The sequence below is a fragment of the Halichoerus grypus genome, chromosome 3 (genome assembly GCF_964656455.1).
Source record: "Halichoerus grypus chromosome 3, mHalGry1.hap1.1, whole genome shotgun sequence".
NCBI classification, from domain to species: Eukaryota; Metazoa; Chordata; class Mammalia; order Carnivora; family Phocidae; genus Halichoerus; species Halichoerus grypus.
Window position 1 is genome coordinate 60,868,270 of NC_135714.1, and position 21,876 is coordinate 60,890,145.

Sequence of the window (21,876 nt, forward strand, 5' to 3'; positions counted from 1 at the left end):
ATTAGAATGATATTTGGCCACTCCTTTCACTTTGAGCATATTAGTTGATTGTGGACCACTGGGTTTTTCCCTATTTCTGAAATCCGTTGTTCGATGGAGAGAATAGTCTTAAAATCAAAGAAAGCAAGAATCTTCTTTATGGGTCATTGTGGTTCAGTGAGCACGTTGGATCTCATGAGAGATTCTTGATAGGATGGGAGCACCCAAGAGGGAATTTGGACAATACTCCATGAACCTTAGACAAGCTTTTCTAGGAACTGGGTGCAGTCGGGGCTCAGATGTTGGGATATTCCTCACCGATAGTGATACTCATTCTTCACTTTACTCAACAAATACTGAATGGCTATTTGTACTAAACACAAAATATGCCCAAATCTCTGCCTCATTGCGATTATATTCAGGGCAGGGGTATAGACAATAAACATTCAACATAATACATAGCTACATGATAAAGAATATTAGATTAGTGCATGGAGAGAAAATGGAGTAGGGAATCAGGGATTTTGGGGTAGAGAGAAGGGGGACAGGTTGTCATTTTATTTTTATTTATTTTATTTTATTTTATTATGTTATGTTAATCACCATACATTACATCATTAGTTTTGATGTAGTGTTCCATGATTCATTGTTTGTGCATAACACCCAGTGCTCCATGCAGAACGTGCCCTCTTTAATACCCATCACCAGGCTAACCCATCCTCCTACCCCCCTCCCCTCTAGAACCATGAGAGACTATGGACTCTGAGAAACAAACTGAGGGTTCTACAGGTTGTCATTTTAAATAGGGAGACCAGGGTAGGCCTCATTGCAAAAGTGACATTTGAAAGACATGAGACAGGTAGCCATGGGTACACTGAGCAAAGGACATTTTCTGTGCAAAGGCCCTAAGGCAGGCGCAGGTGTGTTTGAGACTAGCAAGGAGGTCACTATACCTGGAGCAGTGAGAGGGGGAGAGCAGCAGCAGATCAGGTCAAAGAAGGGATGGGTGAGTGGGGCAAAAGTAGACCAGCTGAGGACTTTCAGATCATCGTAACGACTCTAATTAGCTCTCACTCTGAGTGAAATGAGGAAACATTGCAGGGTTTTGAGCAGACATGATTGACTAGTGTTTTAAAAGAATTGTTTTGGGGGCGCCTGGGTGGCTCAGTCAGTTAAGCGTCTGCCTTCAGCTCAGGTCATGATCCCAGGGTCCTAGGATCGAGCCCCGCATCGGGCTCCTTGCTCAGCGGGGAGCCTGCTTCTTCCTCTCCCTCTGCCTGCCACTCCCCCTGCTTGTGCTCTCTCTCTGTGTCAAATAAATAAATAAAATCTTAAAAAAAAAAAAAAAGAGTTGTTTTGACTATGAAAAGGTTGGAGCAGGCAGGCAAGGCAAAAGGAATTCCAGTGAGACATCTGGTATTTAGGATTGAGGATGGGGCCAGAGATGTAAATTTGGAGTCTTTGTCACATATATGGTACCTAAAACCATGGGAAGTCACTGATCCCTGGAAGTTCCATTTCTAGAAGCTGCATAGGATGTGTTCTAGTCCTCAAGCCAAGTTGACCCCGCCTTCTATTGTTTTTTGAGGCTAGCAGGACGGCATCAGTCATAACCCGCTACACCAATTAGTTTAATCATTCGGTATTTACTGGATACAAAACATTTCCACAGCATGCACGTTTAGAGCTAGAGGTCATCTACTAAAAGTTTCTCATCTTACTGATAAAAAAGGGAGGCTCAGAGAAGTTAAGTGATTTCACCAAAATTATAGTGGATGGTAACAGCAGAGCTGGGAGTAAAACTGCCTTCTTGCTTGGGACTCAAAGCCACATAGAGCACTTAGAACTTTATTAAATGGAACAAAAAAAGATGGTCATTTCTGCCACCAACTGTTTCCTTCAGAGCAAAACTCTACATGGCTGAGCTCTCTTCTGCACGAACTTTGGGAGCACCAGCCTCCCATAGTAGAGAAAGCCACAGAGCGGACTCCAGCTGGCCCGCTCATACAGCGAGAGCTCGAAAGCGCCTTCAGAGTTGCTCAGGCCAGGTTTTGAATAAATCTTGGCATGATTTTTGAATTACAGGAAGCTGGGTGAAGAAAGAATAATTTCTTTTATCCAATCAGTCACAAGAAATTATTCTGTTCCTCTGAGACTTGGAGACTAGAGGAGGCAAGAGAAGAAAGAGAATGTGGGTAACTCCACCGTCCACTTTTGATGATTCTTGGTGATGATTTGGAGACGTCTGGAAAGAGCTAAACGGACATCCAATTGAACCTAATTTTTATTTTACTGTAGTTTGCAGCCAGGCATATACTCCACTTCAATTTGTCTCTGATTCTAGTCCTTTCTTAGCTATTGGTGAATTATTTAGATTAGCTATTGAGTTCCAATGGGTTATATATAGTTTGCAAACTATATTATACTCAGAGATCATTATACTTAGAGATATCATACTTAGAGATCATTCATTCATTCAGTAGATATTTATGGAAGACCCACTACTATATGGCAGGCATGAGAAATGCAGTGGTCAAGATAGGTAAGGTATCTGTTTTTACAGAACTTACATTCTCATGGGGATACATAGACAATCAACAAGTAAATAAATAAATGAAGAAGGTAATTCCAAATAGTAGTACGTGCTATGAAGGAAACAGCACAAGGTCAAGAGATAGAGATTGGGTGGGCTACCTTAGGTATGTGGGTCAGAAAAGATCAGGTGACTTTTGGACTAAAATCTAAATAATAAGAACAACCTGCTGTGTGGAGGTGTGAAGCATTCCAGGCAGAGGGAGAATTCAAGAGCAAGCGTCTTGAGGTGGGAGCAGTCTTGGGGTATTGAAAGTAATGAACGGGAGCCAGTAGGGTCAAACCGGAGTGAACAGAACAGTCTGGGCTCACGTCATGTAGGGCCTCATAGGCCATAGTGAGGAACCGAATTGTAGCCTAAGTGGAGCAGGAAGCCATTGGAGGATTTTAAGCAAAGGAACAATAGTATCAATTTCTTCCTTTGAAATAATGCTGAGATCCCTTTTTGAAGAATAGGGCAAGAGTAGGAGCAGGGAGACCAGTCAGGAAGCTCTTAATTATACTCATCTAAGGAGATGATGGTTGGTCATGCCAGGGCGGTAGCAGGGGAGATGGCTGAGTGATAGGATTTGAGACAGATTTCTGAGATAGTGTCAACCGACCTGCTGATGATTGAATAAGACATGAAGGGAAAGAATAATGAAGGTGCCTGTTGGGTTTGGGACTGTAGAGTTGGGATGCTGATGGGGCCATTGGGTAAGATGGGGAAAACAGGAGAACAGCAAGTTTGGAGGGCAGGGGTGGGGGAAGGAGGGAGCTCGAGAATAGCTGAAGTGAGAGTTCTTTTGTCTGATAAGCCAGCCAATCAGCTATCTGGGGAGGTAGCTACATACAAGAGTTTGTATCCAAGGGGCTGATCAGAGCTCAACAGAAAAAGTTGAGAGTCATCAACATATAAATAGTATTTAAGGTCACAGGACCTGATTCACTCACTTGCGAGTATTTCCAGAGAGGAGAGAAAAGATGTGAAGACCAAACCCTGGGTCACATCAGCCTTGAGAGGAGTCTGACCCAGCAGAAGCAACTAACTGAAAAGCAACTTCAGGGAGTTGAGGGAGAGTGTGGTGTTGTGCAAGTCTAGAAAGGAAAGTGTTTCTTAAGGAGGGACTAGTCACCTGAAGTGAATGCGGCTGTGCCTGTGAGGGATCCCAGGACGTGATCACAAACCCCTGACCTGGGCAAAAGAGTGCGATGACCTTGACAGGAGCAAGTGCAAAGGAACGACCCCAGGGTAGGCTGGACTGCAGGGGATGAAGAGAGGAGAGAATGGGTGATGAGGCCGTGCAGACAAGTGCAGACAGCTTATTCACATTTGTGTTTTCAGGCACTGTGTCAGTTCGGGCTGCAGTGAGGAGGTGGGGCTGTAAGCAGTAGTGCTAGAAAGGCTCCTAATCTTAGTTTTTAGAGCAGTGAATTACAACTAATATGCGTTCCTAGGACATTTGCTCTCCTGTGTCTACGTGGGCAGAGTAAACTTGCAATTTATTCACATTTGTGTTTCCAGGAGTCCCCCCGATGTTTGTGCACACAGCTCCTCATCATTCTTTGACACTGGTTTCTTGGGGCTGTTTTCTGCTGCAATAACCAAGTAGCACAAAAGGCAAGGACAATAAAACCCAACATGTATGGAGCACTTGGTGTGCTGTTTAGTGGTGATTCGCTCATTTAATCCTTACTTCAGATGGTGGGGGCTCTTTAATCTCCTTCCGACAAGATCACATGGCCTCCGCTAAAATCCAGGTAATTAATTTATCATTGAAATCTTGCAATACAGCTTGTACTTAAGTTGGAAAATGCTTGTATTTCAGCAAAATTGTTTATTCTTATCTTTTTCCTTTCCTTCTCACCCAAATACCCAAAACCATGCTTACCTGGTGGTTTGGGCTTGGCGCCCGGGCAGTCTGGGAGCCCCCAGCCCCTGCTGCTTAACCAACATCCTTTCTCTCAAGGCACATGGATAGGAGACTCAAGAAAGGAAAAGCAGATGACATTTGATAAAACCAGTGTAGCTACAAAATTGCATACAAGTTATTATAGTGCATTGAGCTAGAAATGAAAATTTTATTCTGGAAACCTCTTCTCAGTGGTGTTAAAAAAAAAAAAAAAAAATCTGCATACCAATAGAGCCTACACTTAAAGAATGCTAGTCCTGTGCATTACTCAACATTCTCCCTCCAAAACTCATTTTCACCTTGCTAATGAATTGCCTCTCAAAATCAAAATAGAACGTCATGCATACACATTTTTCTTTTGAAAGTTTTTGGGTGTTTTTCTACCTGACAGCTGGTGTAACAGATGATTGACTGATTTGTTGCTTTTATTGTCTCTAAGACTGACTCTTATTTTGGATGTGGTCAAAGTGAAAACAAGGGCATTTCCGGGGAGTCATCAGCCCATAGTAGGAGTCTTTATCCTCTAAATTAGAAAAGCCTAGCACTCATTGGTGCCCAGGAAATGCCCTAGACTGGAATTGTTTTGTTGTTTTAATCTGAAAATGACAACATAGGACACAGCCAACGGCAGGCACATTTTATTACGGGTGAGGCAGCTTTAATTGGTATGCAGAGGGCATGCCTGTGGAATTAGTCCTCGGAATACTGACCAACCAGATCGCTTTCAGCATTTCTCAGTGTTTAGTTTCATCTTATAATTAAGTAACAACGATCATTTCCTGACAGCTAATAACTGGCTAAAGGAGTTAGAAGCCTCATTAGGTTTATAATTTATCAAACACTAAGCTCTTCATCTGCAGTGTTGCAAAAAGAGAAAGCATCTTCAAGTTCCAAACTGATTAAAGACAATCTCCAAGAATATTTCATATGCGAGAGTGTTAATTTGTTCTTCAAAGGCTGACTTTGTTATTTTCCAAGTTTTTTTTTTTTAAATAACTATTATCTCTCTCTCTCTCTTTCAAATAAATAAATAAAATCTTTTTTAAAAAGGGTGGGGGCCACCTGGGTGGCTCAGTCAGTTAAGCAGCTGCCTTCCGCTCAGGTCATGATCCCAGGGTCCTGGGATAGAGCCCCACATGGGACTCCCTGCTCTGCGGGGAGTCTGCCTCTCCTTCTCCCTCTGCCTGCAGCTCCCCCTGCTTATGCTCACTCTCTCTCTCTCTGTCAAATAAATAAATAAAATCTAAAAAAAAAAAAAAAAAACTATCATTATATAAGCAGGAAATAATGTTTATGTGGCTTTGATAGAGATGTATTGAATTATGTCCACATACGCGTGCTAAAACAAAAGTAAAATTGATAGGGTATGTTTCCTTTAAGACTCTTTTTGTGACAATTCCACACGCTTTCCTGAGAACAGGCTTGACTATCCGTTAACTCTAGCCAATAGCATCTTTACATGTACTCCACAAGTATTGACTGAGCACTGAATTGTGCCAGGCACTATTCTAAATGTTGAGGATACAGCAAGGAGATAAAAACCCCTGACCTTACTGAGCCAATAACTTAATCTTGATAATTTCTGTCTTCAAGATTACCTGGAAGATTACCTGGGCCCAGAAGGCCACACATTAAATGTCTTCATAGTGGTCCAGCTAAAGGTAGAAAAGAGTCCTCAATGGATCATCTTGTCCACCATACCTCTGACTGTCTTCTCATCAATATGGCCATTGCCTAGTGGCCCCAACTTCTGCTGGCTCCAAGATCACTCCCTGATCAACCATACTTCTGAAATCACAAGTCTTCCTGCTAGTGGGAGAAAATATAATCTCTTCTGTTCAGGGAATTTCTGCTTTCCTCTTCATGTTGGAACCTGTCATGAGCTGGTCACAAAGGAAACAGTGAATGCTAATCCCTTGATGAAAACGTTCATTTCTACAGCTTGATGCAGGGACAGTCAGACCTACAATTCAGGTGCTGGAATTTTAGAAACATGGAACTAAAGTTACCATGATTCTTCCAAAAGACTTCTATCCTGTCTAGACCAGATCGAAAAGACCTCCAGAGAAATGGAGCATCTTTCTAAGGGACCTACTCTGAGACTTTCATCAGAGTTCCAGCTGGGAATCCCTCAAAAATCCTTCCCCTCCAGGGACGTCTGGGTGGCTCAGTCGTTAAGCGTCTGCCTTCAGCTCAGGTCATGGTCCCAGGGTCCTGGGATCAAGCCCTGCATCGGGCTCCTCCTTGGTGGGAAGCCTGCTTCTCCCTCTCCCACTCCCCCTGCTTGTGTTCCTGCTCTCACTATCTCTCTCTCTGTCAAATAAATAAATAAAATCTTTTAAAAAGAAAATCCTTCTCCTCCATATTCATATGAATCCTTGGAGCACAGTAAGCTTAGGTGTTCAAAGAAACTCTGTGGTTCTTCTGCCACCAGAGCAACTCAAGATATGGGGTCCTCTGGATCTTCAGGGTTGGCAAAAATGCAAAGCAGAACCCCAGGAAAGCTTCTGGCTTTTGGTTAGTGTTGTCATGCCAGTCCTGGATTTCAGCATCAGAGATCCCCATCATTATCCTGTGTAGAACCTGTGGGCATTGGCCCTGGCACCTTCCGTGGAAGTTATCCTTCTGGTGTCCCAACTGATTCTCTTGCTTATGTCTGTCTACAACTAGGAGTTGGGACTCCCCAGTTCTCATGCTGATAAATCCAAATCTTCAAAATTCACGGAATTCTTCTTGCCCTGAGTATATTTCATAAACAGGCAGAATGTATGATTGATGCATCCTTTATTTTATTAGAAGCTTGTTTTTTTTTTTTTCTGTAGAAATTCAGAAATTTCAAGCTGTTCTTCATTACTTTAAGTGCCATGGGATAAATATTTGAAGGAACATCCAGCTATTATAAAATCATTTGGCAGATTTAATGGTGCAGAAACAAGCACACATCTCTACCCATTCAACAAATACTCCAACTATTAGGAACCCAGGGGGAAACAAGTTGGTAATTATTTAACGGACATTCTGTGTGGATACTTTCACATAAAGTATAGAGACTCAGAAGCAGGCTTTTATTTCATCCCTGAAATGACTACTAAATTAAAGTCACTTTTCCTAATGTGCCTAGCAATCCCATTCGCCTATAATTTCTGAAGAACTACAGTCTTTGAATTCACTCCTGGATGGGAGGAAAGAGTTCTCTCTGCAATATGCACATTTATTTAAGTAACCAGGAGTGTTCAAAAGGAAATTTTACAGTGCTTTTCTGAATGGGCATACGCTGTCATGGAAAGATGGGCCTGGAGGGTTGAACCAATACACTCGTGGACGTAATAGGGAGACCCTCTCCATTTCACATTGTTTTTCTAGGTCTAATGAAAACCTAAGGATTGAGGGCTGGGCCTCACCCTGGTCATATAATCAGGAATAGAAACTTGGTAGCAAAAAATGAGGACAACAGAAGAACCATTATGTTTAGAGAAGGAAAGGCCTCAAAAAAGAGAGACTACTCCAAACAACTCAGGCTCCTTTTCTCTTTTTCTTGTGTGAAACCCCATGTTTCTCCGTGTGGCTTCTCCAAGTAGTGCTATCATTTTGAGAAGACAGGCTTAGGGGCTTTCGAAGCTGAAGCGAACCTCAGAGTCACAGGCTCCTCTGGGCAATGAGAATCTTGCTAAGGAGAAACAAAATATGAAAGTGGAAAATTCTACCCTAGATGACAAATCTCGAGGTTCAAAGGATGAATCCAAACTCCAGAAGCTGTGGGAATGTCCTCAGTCAGAAGTGAGACAAAACTCTTTCAATTGCTCACCTTGGGGAAACGCCCTGATCGCTAGGCTTAGGGATCATGAGTCAAAGCGGGACTAGAACCTCATGAAGTCTGTGTGTGTTGGGCCTTGAAAGGGAGGATGCAAGGTTCTGGGATCACGCCTCTTCTATAATGCCTTTCCGCTCCCAGGCCTCCAGGTCAGGTCTGGCAGGATTTAATGATTCTGGATCTCTGCAATGAGTGGCATCTGGATAGCCCAGGGGAACTGGCAATAGCATCCAATCCGCACAGGGACAGGAGAGTGGGTGGAGTGACAGGGAGCTGGACACCTAAGAGGCTGTCTTTTGGAGGAGGTCAAAAAAAAACCTTTTGCCAAACCTGTTGGGCAAGTCAACAGGAGTCTTGAATCTCTACTCTTGTCCATCCTAATTTTTTTTAATAGCACTAATTGCATAGAAACTTCAGAAATCAATTGTCTGATATTACATATTTGTATTTACTCCAAAAAAGAGAATGTTAGATTGTTGGTTGGTTAGTTATTTTCCGTGCATGGGTTGCTTTATTACTCTGATTATTAGTGTTAAATTAAATAAATTAAAAATATTTTTAATCAAAATCTTCTTTCAAAGGACCTAGTTAAAGGTTAATTGTCTAGGATGCAATGGGACGAGGCCAAGTGGGTTCAACACTTTAAATGGCATGAGTCATCCATGAAGACCATCCTTCTCATTTTCTTCTGAGTCTTTCAAATTACCTTCAGGAATAAGGCAACATAGCTTTTTTTTTTTTTTTTTGAAAGCAAATTTAGAAAGACATAAATGAAATGATCCCTTCTAATGTGTGCTTCCCCTGCAGTATGATCTTAGGAAATGAGTCCTCCAGGAATCAGATCAAAAGAGATGATGTGTTCCTTACTTCTGAAGATTAGAAAGCTTTCGCCAATCCTCAAAGTGACCTAACCTCTTCTGGAGGGAGAGGCACGAGGTCATGAATGACAAAGACCAACGCAGAATGCCCATGTGTCTACATGCTCTTGCTCTGTAGAAACCTTGGGAGGAAGGATCATCATTCCACACACAGTACTCTTGAAGCAACCAGAAGCCCCATCTCTGAGGAGTCTCAGAAACCGCCTTACCTTGGGTCTCAAAGAACTGCTAACACCTTTGGCTGGCAGCCCTAAGGAGGTCTGGTTCTAGTTATAGGGAGACAGTCCAAACAACCCCAAACAGAAGCTGGTAGTCATTTACTGTGTACCTAATAACTCCATGTCTAACTCCAAAGTCCCTACTCTTGGACAGGCATTGGGTGGAAGCACCCCTGGTATCACAAAGCCCCCCTTGAAATGAATGTTTCTCTGAAGACCGTTTGGGTTCTCTTGTTTGTTTTCTGCCTGTTGGCCATTTCCCCGTGGCCAGCGCCAGCTCTCTTCCTTTTCATGCACACAGCAGAGCCTATTACTGCAAATTGGCGATGAGGCAAGGTGGCTGGGAGGTGCTCCTGCATGGGGGAGTTCTGTTGTTTTTATAACCGGTGCCAGCTCTGAGTAGATGGTGAGTAAGAGCCTCTTCCTCTTCCCTCTGGGCTACCCTCCTCTCCCATACCAATCCTGTTGCTGGCCTGTTTCGGATATGGTGCTAAGCAAGGGCGGCTGCCTGGCTCTGATGTTCCCCAGGCTCGGGACCCAAAACTCGAGAAGGCAGCAAAATCCGTAAGTGAGGGCAGCGTTGGCCCACGTTTCCCATTAGCCAGTATTCCTGCAGGAGGGCTTCTGGGGAGAAGTGGCAAATGTGAAGGCAGGGAAACAGCATTTGCTACTCTTACTTCCTCCATTAGGTAAATTGAAAGTGCTCGATTGGCACACAAGAGCAAGATGGATGTTGAATGCATCCTTCATTGGGCTGATTTTAGGTTAGCCGGTCCTTTCTGTAAGAGAATTTTCTTTCTGGCAAGTTTCTGTCTTTCTTTCTTTCCTTTTTAAGAGAAATAGCATCTGCTTGTTCGTTCTTATGTTTGAATATTACAATACGAGAGCAATTATGGTTATCCATACTTTACGAACCATACGTTGACTTTGCCATTTTTCCATTCTGGTTTTGAGAATAGTATTTGTTTTGGATTTTGTCCGCTCTTTTGTGTACACTGCTAACTGTTTGTCGGCTGCTAGATGATTATAAGCAAATATAAAGGGGAGTTTTCTTCGAGAGTGACCTTCCCAGTTCACGCTCAAAGAATCTGTTTGTATACCCTGTAGAGGAAAGAAGCAATTCCTAAGTGTCTTTGTGTGTCTGCCTCTGGTTTTTCTTTTTGGGGGGTTGCTGTAATCTGCCATTTCTGTATCTTCTAGCATAAAGATCAATTTCTCATTTTGTAACGTTGACTTCTTTTCAAACTTGTAGTTTAATTGAATCTAGCTTTGAGTGACACTTTGAAAACTGCTCTCCTGCATCAGAAACATTTCTCCCAACCAGGTGCTCTTCATGCTCACCTGCTGGCAAGTGTTTGATTAGCAGCCAGCTACAACCGGCTGGTCTTACTTGTGCCAAATGCGTTCTACATATGGGAGTCTGTGCTTCAGAAGGCAAGTCATGCTAATTATTCAGACCTCTTCCGTGGAAGTAATGTGCCAAAGTCACAAAAGCAGAAAAGCCAGAAACAGTAGGAGCCTTGGTATTGATGGACCATAAAATCGGAATTTCACCTCATAATATTGCTTTGTTCTCAGATGCATCATCCTTTCCAGCTATGAGCTCACCAACCCTTGCTCTATCTCTGGGCCAGTTGGCATCCCTGCCGTTCTACAGACGGAGAATGGGAGATGTAGTGGGGCAAGCCAGATTGCCCCAAAGCCAGGTGATCTAGCTAGAACTGGGAGCCAACTCCCTTGACTTCCCTCCAGCCCCTCGCTGTCAGAGACAACATGGCTTAGCAGGCAGAGCTGGAGGCTAAGTTTAAACTGCAGTCTTGCCTGAAAGCAATCTGTATTTGAATTATCAGCCAACAGCCAGGAGAAATACTGGATCAAACAGTGGATACATAAATGGAGATTGGGAGAAGACAGCAGAGAATGAGGTTTAAAATGAGGAAATACGGGATGTAAGTCCAAGAATATGCCAGAATATCCTTTTTATGGGGGCGATGATGCCTCTGTTAACTGTGGGCTGAAGCTATGCTAGATAGGCTAGATACTATCTGTCATACAGAAAGTATAGAATATCCTCCGGGAGGAAATGGTAGTCAAAGTAAAGCTAACGCAGAAACTTAAATCATTAATTCAACAAATATTTATTGAGTGTCTGCCATGAGCCAAGTCCTACAATATTCATCTTTATAACCTCACTGCCTATCCCATGGTAGAGAGAGGAGATGAATGGTTGGATCGATGGACACACGTTGTCCACAAAATTTTGTTTTGAGGACTCCCTGTCTTCTCCCCACTCTTCCTCCCTTGGGAAAATCCAGAGACTCCTGCCTCACCCCTCCCAGAACCACCCACTCACAGGAAGGAGGATTTCCTTTATGAGGGCTAGTAAACACGGGCTGTGTGCCCCCAGGGAGGATGCCTTTATGTACTTTTACCCTGACTGAATCTGGGAAAACCTTGTCAGGAAGGTCACACCCTAACCAACTCAGGGGAGTCGCATTTGCATGTGACAGGCTTCACGCAACAAACCCAACACAGGTGTCTACTCTCTGGGTTGGGCAATCAGAGCAGATTTGCCTCCCAGTTCTCCAGAGCTCCACCAGCTTTCATCCACGATCTCTTGAGCTTGCCTCCTGGCTCCCAGCTTCATCTCAGACATAATGCAGCCAGGATCTAGGAAAGGCACACCAGGCGCCATTATTTATTGAATGCCCTCAATGCACTGGCCTCTGACCAAATGCAGAATTAGATTACTGTACCTGACCAGTTGGTTCACATTTTAAATAAATAGGTGGATAGAGGTGAACTAAGTAGAAAGGAAGGTGGAAGTATACTCCAGGGTGAGGCTGGTGCCGGAGAGGGGAAACCGGTCAGAGCCTGTCATTCTGAGAGTGTAAGTAGGGCGGGATCTTAAAATAGTTCAGATCCAGCTCCATGTTCGTGATCAGCCAGGGAAAAGGCAAATTTGGTTGGGAGAGGGAAGAATGAGCTACACACGTCACGCACTTAGATGTTCATTCATTCCTGTGCGGTGGTTTCTGTCTCTGGGTCACCACGGTGCCTTGCGTGTGCTTCTGACAAAGTGCACGGCTGGCTGGCCATGACCAGCAATCGTTCGGGTACTTTCCACATCCTCCAATGGAATGTGAGCTCAACGAGGGCAGGGACTTTGTCGTCTTCATCACTGAATTCCCAAAGCCTGATCAGTAAGTGCTTCTAGCATTTACGTAGGATACCCTCCCCCTCAGGGACTATAACGGAGTCTCAAATGAGAGCTGGGGCCAGGATGGTAGATGCTCTAGGAATTCAAAATAGAGGTAGCTATTGATGTGAGTGATCTGACAGCTTTCTTGAGTATAGTATTATTCCCTGGATCTGAGATGATGGGATCAAGAGTGGGAGGTGGGCATTTGCCCAAGGCAACTGAGTCAGAGTTGGGGGTGCTCTTGTGGTTCTCGGGGAACAGTGAGTGGACCAGTGTGTCTGAAGCAGAGGGTTCTTGTTTGAAATACTGGTGTCACATACAAAGAAGGTAGGGTGAGGCCAGTGAGTGAAGGGACAAATGAAAATGTTTGAAATTGAAACTTTTGACGGTGGGAACCACGGAAGCCATTTAAGCTGGGCCGTAAGAGATAAAAGGAAAGCTCAAAAGAGTGGAATCCAGCGATGCACCAGCCATGCCAGGAAGACAGTTTGGAGCCTCAGGTGCTAGAGGCAAGGAGCCTGCGGAGGAAGAGGACAGCAACAATCAATGGGTGAAGTGATGAAATTCTGGTCTTAGAAAGGTGACAGCGGGAATGATTTTCAAGATTTGGGGGGGAGGTCGTTTTGAGATAAGTGTATCGTTTGTATTCACAGTTTCCTCTAAATGAGGACTAAAAAGAATGATGGCTAAACCCTTCGTGCTTACTCTTTGCTGGTCACTGTTCTGAGCATTTTACATAGTATCTCAATACATCCTCACAACACCTCTTTGAGGTACTATTATTAGCCCCATTTGACAGATAAATTAACTGAGGCACAGAGATTTTTTTTTAAAAAGATTTTATTTATTTATTTGAGAGAGAGAGAGCACAAGCAAGGTGAGGGGCAGAGGGAGAAGCAGACTCCCCGCTGAGCAGAGAGCCTGATGCGGGACTCCGTCCCAGGACCCTGAGATCATGACCTGAGCCAAGGCAGACGCTTAAGCGATGGAGCCACCCAGGCGCCCCCTGAGGCACAGAGATTAAGAAAAGTGCCGAAGGTCATACAGTGAGTGAGACCTAGAGCCGGGATTCCAAACAGGTTATAAGGCCGCACAGCTCAACGTGTTCACCACAAATACTCACTTAAACGAGTTCATGGGAGGATTTATGGTATGATGAAAGAGGTTCTAAAATGGAATGTGTATTATCGTTTCAAAAGAAGAATAGAGAAGCATTTCTTATATTAGCTTATCTATCATCATTATTAATTGCCTACTCCGGTTTACACTGATCAGTATTCATTAAAATTTAGAATCTGTAGTAGGATAATATGCTTTTTCTTTTTAAACATTGATTTTCCTAATTTAAAAATTAATAATATTCATAATAAACATCCGAATATTCCAGAAATAACAGACATAGAGTGAATATCCCAAGCAATCCTAATTGCTCCCCGAATCATTATCCATTGGTGGGTTGAAATTCCTCCAGCTTTTTTCTTTTATATGTCCTTCTATAATACTCTCATATTATCCTCATTATCATCATTTATGTTAATAATAAGCCTTTATCCAGAGGTAATCACTCTGTTTTGTAATATGCTTTGTTATTTAATACGTTTTATACATCCTTCCATGTGAGGACATACAGTTTTGTTTTATTTCCTTTAAAAATGATATAGGATTCACGTTCACTTTCGGCATGACCCAGTCTGGATTCATGTTCTCTTCCAATCAGCAGAGCAACAGGTCTGATGTGACCTAGATTCTTACCTCAATGCCACTTTTGTTCCCTGTGTCTGGGACAGGGCTCAAGGGGAAGCAAGCTCAAGTGGGACTCAGTTTTCTGTTTCTGTGAAAATAATAGAAGCTAGCTGTTCTCTAGTACTCCCTATGAGCCAGCAACTATTCCTAGCCCCACTTTATAGATGGGAAAACTGAGGCCTGGAGAGATTAAATAACTTCCTTGTGCAAGGTCACACAGTTAGAAATTCGAGAGTCAGAACTTGGACCCAGGCTCTTTTGACCCCAAAGCCTGTGTCTTTAGCACACGTTGTCTCCTCATCTCTTTTACAAATCCTTTACTTAACTGTTTAATAGGAAGTGGTTTCCATAGCATCGTGTTGCAGGCAGCTGTAGAGTAAAAGTCAGTCTGCTACTTCTCTTTCTGGCACACTCCACAAATACCAGCACGAGGGGCACCTGGGTGGCTCAGTCGTTAAGCGTGATGATCCCGAGGTCCTGGGATCAAGCCCCGCATCAGGCTCCCTGCTCAGCGGGAAGCCCGCTTCTCCCTCTCCCACTGCCCCTACTTGTGTTCCCTCTCTCACTGTGTATCTCTGTCAAATAAATAAATAAAATCTTAAAAAAAAAAAAAATACCAGCATGAAAAGGAGGTGTTGGCTGAAGCAGAACCTTCCCCACCCCACACGTCACTATTAGTCTGGAGTGTGACCCACTGTCTCTCAGCAGTCCCAGAGGACACCTCCTAGGACTCGAACCTCGTTCAGCATCTGTCTCCTGCTGCTGGAGGCCAGGAAGGGAGAAACGGGAAGATTCCGTGGGTGAAGTGGAGCTCTCCACGTTCCAGCAGGGCGACATGATAGCAGCTGCGAGACCATATCTTTCCACCCCACACAACCCACACAGAAATTTCAAAAGAGCCAATTTAAGTGGATGGGTATAGATAAACAATCTTGGTGGAGCATCCTTACAGGGACTTTGTTCTTTTGTTTTTGTTTTGTTGTGTTTTTTGGTCTAAGTGAACTAGACTGGTTTAATAGACAGCCTCCTTTAATGGAACAAAGTGACTCCTTCGCTTTGTGCTGGGAAAAACCTACACAAAGACGTAAAACTATCAAACTCTTTCTTCCCAAGCATTTTCACAGCACCTCAGGGTCAGAAGGGCACTGAAAATTTAAGCAGTTCGTTTCTGGTCTCGTGTGTTTTACAACAGCCCCTGAAGCGTCCGTGTGAGCTCCGTCAGGGAGCATGAACTCACCAAGCACAGAAGCAGACCGCTTCGTCCTCAGGTCATTTCAGATCACAGGCATGTTCTTCTTCACCGAACTCTACCATCTGCTGTCGGCTAACGTCAGTCCTCTCGTCCAGGAGCCAGCAAATGGTTTTCCCCCTTCACCACCTTCCCACCTTTAGAGCAGTTATCATTTCCCGGCCAAACCTTGTCTTTTCCAGGTTAGTCTTGAATTCCTTCACCTGTTACTCCCATGTCATGATCTAGAGTCTTGGGTGCCAAGGTTTTTCTTCCTTGAGTGTGTTCCAGATTGTCCATGTCACTCTCAGGCGGGTGGCCCGTGACACAGAACGCAGTGCCTCAGGGAAGACTAGATGAGGACAGTCGCTTACCTTGTTGTTGAAGGTCTACTTCTATTAGGTGCATTAAACTTAGGATTTTACCCAGTTCTTCAAATGACGGGGAAACCAAGGTACTTTATTCTGGAAAGTTTGTAAATAAATCAACTCATCAATTTATTTTTCTTCAAGCAATAATAGAGGGAAAGGAAACGCATGGACCAAGATTTTTCATTTGGTGTATTTTAGCATCCTTCTGGTATGCCACTTTTTGTCATAATATTCATCCGTGGTCTATCTCTACGATAGGAATTATGTGGAAATAACAGTGCTTAACTTTTCATAAGTGTTACATCATGACTCCTGGGGCTTCTTCAGAGTATCTTAAAAATCGAAGAGATGAAATATTACAGACTATTTCTTGAAGCCAGTGGTTCTTTTAAGTGGATGACTACCCTCTTAAAGACGAGGATATTTTGTTAGCACCCCCCCCCGCCCCCGCCCACCTTACTGCTGCTGCCTCGATGGAATCAAGTTTCTGTGAACTCTTTCAGATTGCCTTGAAAGGTTTACTACTTCCCTCTTCTACCACAGGATTTAGGTACCCACTCCAGATCGAGATTAGTTTTTGTAACACTAGAAGAAAGTAAAGTAATGGAGTAGGTTTCCCTCAAAAAGCTTTTCTTTGATTAGAAACTGTGTCCATGGACATGTAAGATTTGATTACACCCTAGACTTCTCTGGAAAATTTACTGCTGAAATAGACAAGGCAGTGTGTGGTGAGGGAACATGAAGGTGGGAGTACATTAGATGCTCTTAAACCATTTTCTAAAAAGTGTATGATTGGGGGTCTGTCACCAAAAGTTTGTACGTTTAAGGAAACCACTGTCAAAATTAACACTGCTCTTTAGCCATCTACTAAATAATAAGGGCAAAATCTTAAAGACAAATGAATTTTAAATAAAGACCAAGTAATTATAGTGGGGGATGTGTTGGAAAAGAGTGGTTATATGTAATTATATAGTAATTATGTTGAAAATGTAATCACATGTCACCTAAACATTTGCTGGGGAAGAAATCCACCCCCTGCAACCATCCCCTTCTGATGTCAAAGACCCACATTGACTTTGTAAAATGTGTGATATGCTTTCTACTCTGAGAAGGGTGACCTCTTCCAGGCCAATTAAAAGGTGCTGCTTTGAGGATATTGGAACCCATGCTCAAAGGGATAAAAGGAAATGGAAACTTCTATTAAAAGGAGCTAATGATGCCTGGAGCAGTTGGGATTAAAAAAGAACAAAGTCAGGTTTAAAAAGATCTCCAAATCAAAGAGCAGCTTTTCTCATCAAATACGAAGAGAAAGAAAAATGATTTTTAATGAAAAATGGGGCAATGGAATCAGCCTTTTGCCTAGATCCTGGGGCTTCAGTCAAAACCGGTGAGAAGTTTTGAGCAAAACCCTTTGAACTTCTTGGGAGAAATTTGCTACATATATTTAAGATAATGTCATGAAAGACAAACTAGATTGTCTCCCAAATTAGATAAAATGATTCAGAAACATATTGAAAGGATAACAATAAAATATAGTGTGTATAGGAGTGGTTTATAATTGATTCCCCATCTGACAAAATAATTCCTAGGTTAAAATCTAGCATTAAAAAAAATTGAGATACAGGGGCGCCTGGGTGGCTCAGTCGTTAAGCATCTGCCTTCGGCTCAGGTCATGATCCCAGGGTCCTGGGATCGAGCCCCACATCAGGCTCCCTGCTCGGCGGGAAGCCTGCTTCTCCCTCTAGTGCCCCTGCTTGTGTTCCTGCTCTTGCTCTCTCTCTGTCAAATAAATAAATAAAATCTTAAAAAAAAAAAGAGGCAAATTGTTTTTTAAAAAAATGAGATACAGTTCACATATAACATTATATCAGTTTTAGGGATACAACATAATGATTTGACATATTTATATATTGCAAAATGATTACCACAATAAGTTTAGTTAATATCCCACACCACAAATAGGTACAATTTTTTTCCTTATGGTAAGAAGGTATATTTACCCTTCTTATCTGTGATAAAAAGGCTCTTAAGGTTTACTCTCTTAGCAACTTCCAAATATACAATACAGTATTGTTAACTCTAGTCACCATACTATATATTTCATCCGCAGCACTTACTTATTTTATGTCTGGAAGCTTGTTCCTTTTGATCAGTGTTCCCCATTTTGCCCACCCCCACCCCTACCTCTGGCAACCACAAATCTGTTCTCTGTATTTGTGAGTTTGGGGTTTTTTGTTTGTTTGTTTTAGATTCCACATCTAAGTGAGATCATATGGTATTTGTTTTTCTCTGACATGTTTCACTTAGCATAATGCTCTCAAGGTCCATTTATCTTGTCGTAAATGGCAGCATTCCTTTCTTGACATGGCTGAATAATATTCCATTGTGTGTGTGTGTGTGTGTATATATATATATATATATATATATCACAACTTCTTTAGCCATTCATTTATTGATGGACACTTGGGTTGTTTCCATGTCTTTCTATCGTAAATAACGCTACAATGAACAGAGGGGAGCAGATATCTTTTTGAGTTAGTATCTTCATTTTCTTCGGATTAATACCCAGAAGTAGGATTGCCGAATTGTAGGGTGGTACTATTTTTAACTTTCTGAGGACCCTCCATACTGTTCTCCACAGTAGCTGCACCAATCTACATTCCCATCAGCAGTGCACAAGGATTCCTTTTTCTCCACATCCTCACCAACACTTGTTATTTCTTGTCTTTTTGATCATAACCATTCTGACAGGCATGAAGTGAAACCTCAGTGTAGTTCTCATTTGCATTTCCCTGATGATTAGTGATGTTGAGCACTTTGTCATGTATCTATTAGCCATTTGTATGTCTTCTTTGGAAAAAATATCTATTCAGTTCTTTATCCATTTTTTAATTGAATTTTTTAAAATTATTTTTTCTATTCGACTGTATGACTTCATTATATATTTTAGATATTAACCACTTATTGGAAATATGATTTGCAAATATTTTCTCCCATTTCTATAGGCTGCCTTTTCATTTTGTTGATGGTTTCCTTTGCTGTACAGAAGATTTTAGTTTGATGTAGTCAGACTTGTTTATTTTTACTTATGTTGATTTTAGTGTAAAATTCAAAAAATCATCACCAAGACCAGTGTGTAGGAGCTTACTTACTATGTTTTATTCTAGGAGTTTTATGGCTTCTGGTCTTATGTTCAAGTCTTTAATCCATTTTGAGTGAATTTTTGCATATGATGGAAGGTAATGGTCCAGTTTCCTTGTTTTGCATGCAGCTCTGCAGTTTTCCCAGCACCATCTATTGAAAAGACTGTCCTTTCTCCATTGTATATTCATGGCTCTTTTTTCATAAATTAATTGACCATATATGTGTGGGTTTATTTTTGGGCTCTCTATTGTCTTGTATTGATCTAGGTGTCTGTTCTGCTCACTGTAGCTTTATAGATTGAAGTCAGGAAGTGTGATACTTCCAGCTTTGTTCTTACTCTCAAGACTGCTTTGTCCTTTTGTGGTCTTCTATGGTTCCATACAATTTTAGGGTTATTCTATTTCGGTGAAAAAATGCCATTGGAATTTTGATAGGGATTGCACTGAATCTGTAGATTGCTTTGGATAGTATGGACATTTTAACAATAGTCTTCCAATTCAGGAGCATGGAATATTTTACCATTTATTTGTGTCTTCAACTTCTTTCATCAATGTCTTACAGTTTTCAGTGTAAAGGCCTTTCCCCTCTTTGATTAAATTTATTCCTGGGTATTTTATTTTTTGATGCAATTGTAAATGAGATTGTTTTCTTAATTTCAAAAATCTAGCATTTTGGGTGCCTGGGTGGTTCAGTCGTTAAGCAGCTGCCTTCGGCTCAGGTCATGATCCCAGGGTCCTGGGATCGAGCCCCGCATCAGGCTCCCTGCTCAGCAGGGAGCCTGCTTCTCCCTCTCCCACTCCCCCTGCTTGTGTTCCTGCTCTCGCTGTCTCTGTCTCTGTCAAATAAATAAATAAAATCTTAAAAAAAAAAAAAAAATCTAGCATTTTGATGACCTGTGATGCACACAGTGACAGTTGTTAGGTGATTGCTGTGATAGTAATTATTATAACCTTGGTAGGTTGTTCACTCCTTAATATATTTTATAATAACCATCTATGTTAGCCCGCTCAGTCTGCCATAATAGAATACTGTAGACTGCATAGCTTAAACAACAGAAATTTATTTCTCACAGTTCTGGGGGATGGAAAGCCCAAGGTCAAGGCTCTAGCAGGGTTTGGTTTCTGGTGAGAGCCTTCTTCCTGGCCACCTTCTCACTATACCTTCATGTGACTTTTCCCAAGTACGTACAAAAGTATGCATACAGAGAGAGGGGGAAAAAATTAGCTGTCTGGTGTTTCTTATAAGGACACTAATTTTCTTAGATCAGGGCCCCTCCCTTATGACCTCATTTAACCTTAATTACTTCTTAGAGGCTCCCATCTCTGAATATAGCCACACTGGCCAGTGGAGGGGGCATGTGTTAAAGCTTCAACATATGAATTTGAGGGGGTGGGTAGGATGCAAACATTCAGTCTATAACACCATGCAACAGTAATGAAGAAGTCAGGAACCTCCTAGGATTGAAAAGAGATTAGGCTTCTTACCATACTTGCATATCAATGAGTAATGCTTTTGCCACTTACGGGATAGCTGGGTGGGGGGCTAGCAAGCCATAAGGAAACCTAAAAGCAGGCTAGTGCTGCATTTTCTGTTTGTCTAAATGATAAATGAACTAAGTTGCTCAAGCCAAGGGGCACCTTAGCGTAACCAGCAGAAGTCTCTTCCCTACAAATCTGCTTCAACTCCCTTGAGATATGTTTAATGGTACTATAGCCAATGGGAAATTCTCTATCATAAGCCATCACTTCTGGATATTGGTTATCTATCCAGCAAATCTGGGCATTAGCAAAGAAAGCTTCACACACTCCAACTCTACTACCTCTGAATTTTGACCCGGCTGTGGTTTTAATGGTGGATAAAACCATTATTTTAGAATTGAAATGGTTTTCTAGAATAAAGCAATTCTCTTGGGGTGCCTGTCTCAGTCCACAGAGCATGCGACTCTTGATCTCAGCGTTGTGAGTTCCAGCCTCACATTGGGTGGAGACATTACTTAAAAATAAAATCTTTTAGAAAGAAAGGAAAAAAAAAGTTTTCTAGAATAGAGCAGGTCACTCCTACAGTATATACTGGGACTCCGAGCTACCTTAAGGGGCCCAGGATACCTCTTTTCAGCTTGGAAATTCTAAGATGACTTGTGCTAAATTTAATTACAAAAAAGAAATGACAGAGTCACTTCTGCCCCAGTGGGTATTAAGCAGAGGCTACCATTTTCAGTGTTGGCAGTCAGTGTTAGAGGCTTAATAATTTGAGCTCGCTAAAGAGAAAAGAGAGTTGTTGAGACGAGAAAGATGGCTCTTCTCAAAAGCAGAAGACATCTGGACTGATAAAAGGGCAACTGAAAGAGGAGCTAAAGATAACCAAGAGAAACTGGTCATAAATTTGCCTCAAGGTTCAGACAGGGGGTCACGTTGCTGAATTATAGGTGGGGGCCGCTGTGGTGAATTTAGAACGTATGTCCTGGTTTCGATACCTCGAGGCAGCCTCCTTCACCATGTGCCTCATCTGCAAACATCAGGTGGTGGAATATGAATGGATGAAAAGCACTGCCCAGTAGGAACATGTATTAGAGGTTATGTAGAGTTGATGGGACTCCAAAGTCCCTGAGAAGTAGGTCAGCCTGTGTCCCATGTCACAGGCCCCCACCGCAGCTGTGCTGTGTCAAATGGCTAATACCAAACTCACCCGACAACTTCCAAATGTCGGCTCCTTCATTTCCTTAAGATTCCAGGGAAGCCAGGCCTTCCTGGAGAGGGTTTCCAGGTTATGAATTCACACAGAGTAAGAAATACACTGGAGGACACACACACACACACAC

The 21,876-nt window shown here is 42.4% G+C and overlaps 1 protein-coding gene across 4 annotated transcripts in view; it reads left to right on the top strand.

The window, feature by feature from the left end:
- SHROOM3 (shroom family member 3) overlaps positions 1–21,876 on the top strand; it is a 300,238-nt gene that overhangs the window by 167,621 nt on the left and 110,741 nt on the right. The window contains exon 1 of one of the 4 annotated variants that reach the window (XM_078068805.1): positions 9,829–9,934. The exons of the other annotated variants lie outside the window; for them this stretch is intronic. Coding sequence (XP_077924931.1) covers positions 9,855–9,934 — 80 coding nt within the window. The 5' untranslated portion in view covers positions 9,829–9,854. Of the gene's footprint in view, positions 1–9,828; positions 9,935–21,876 lie in introns of those variants that run through there. 4 annotated transcript variants of the gene reach the window in all.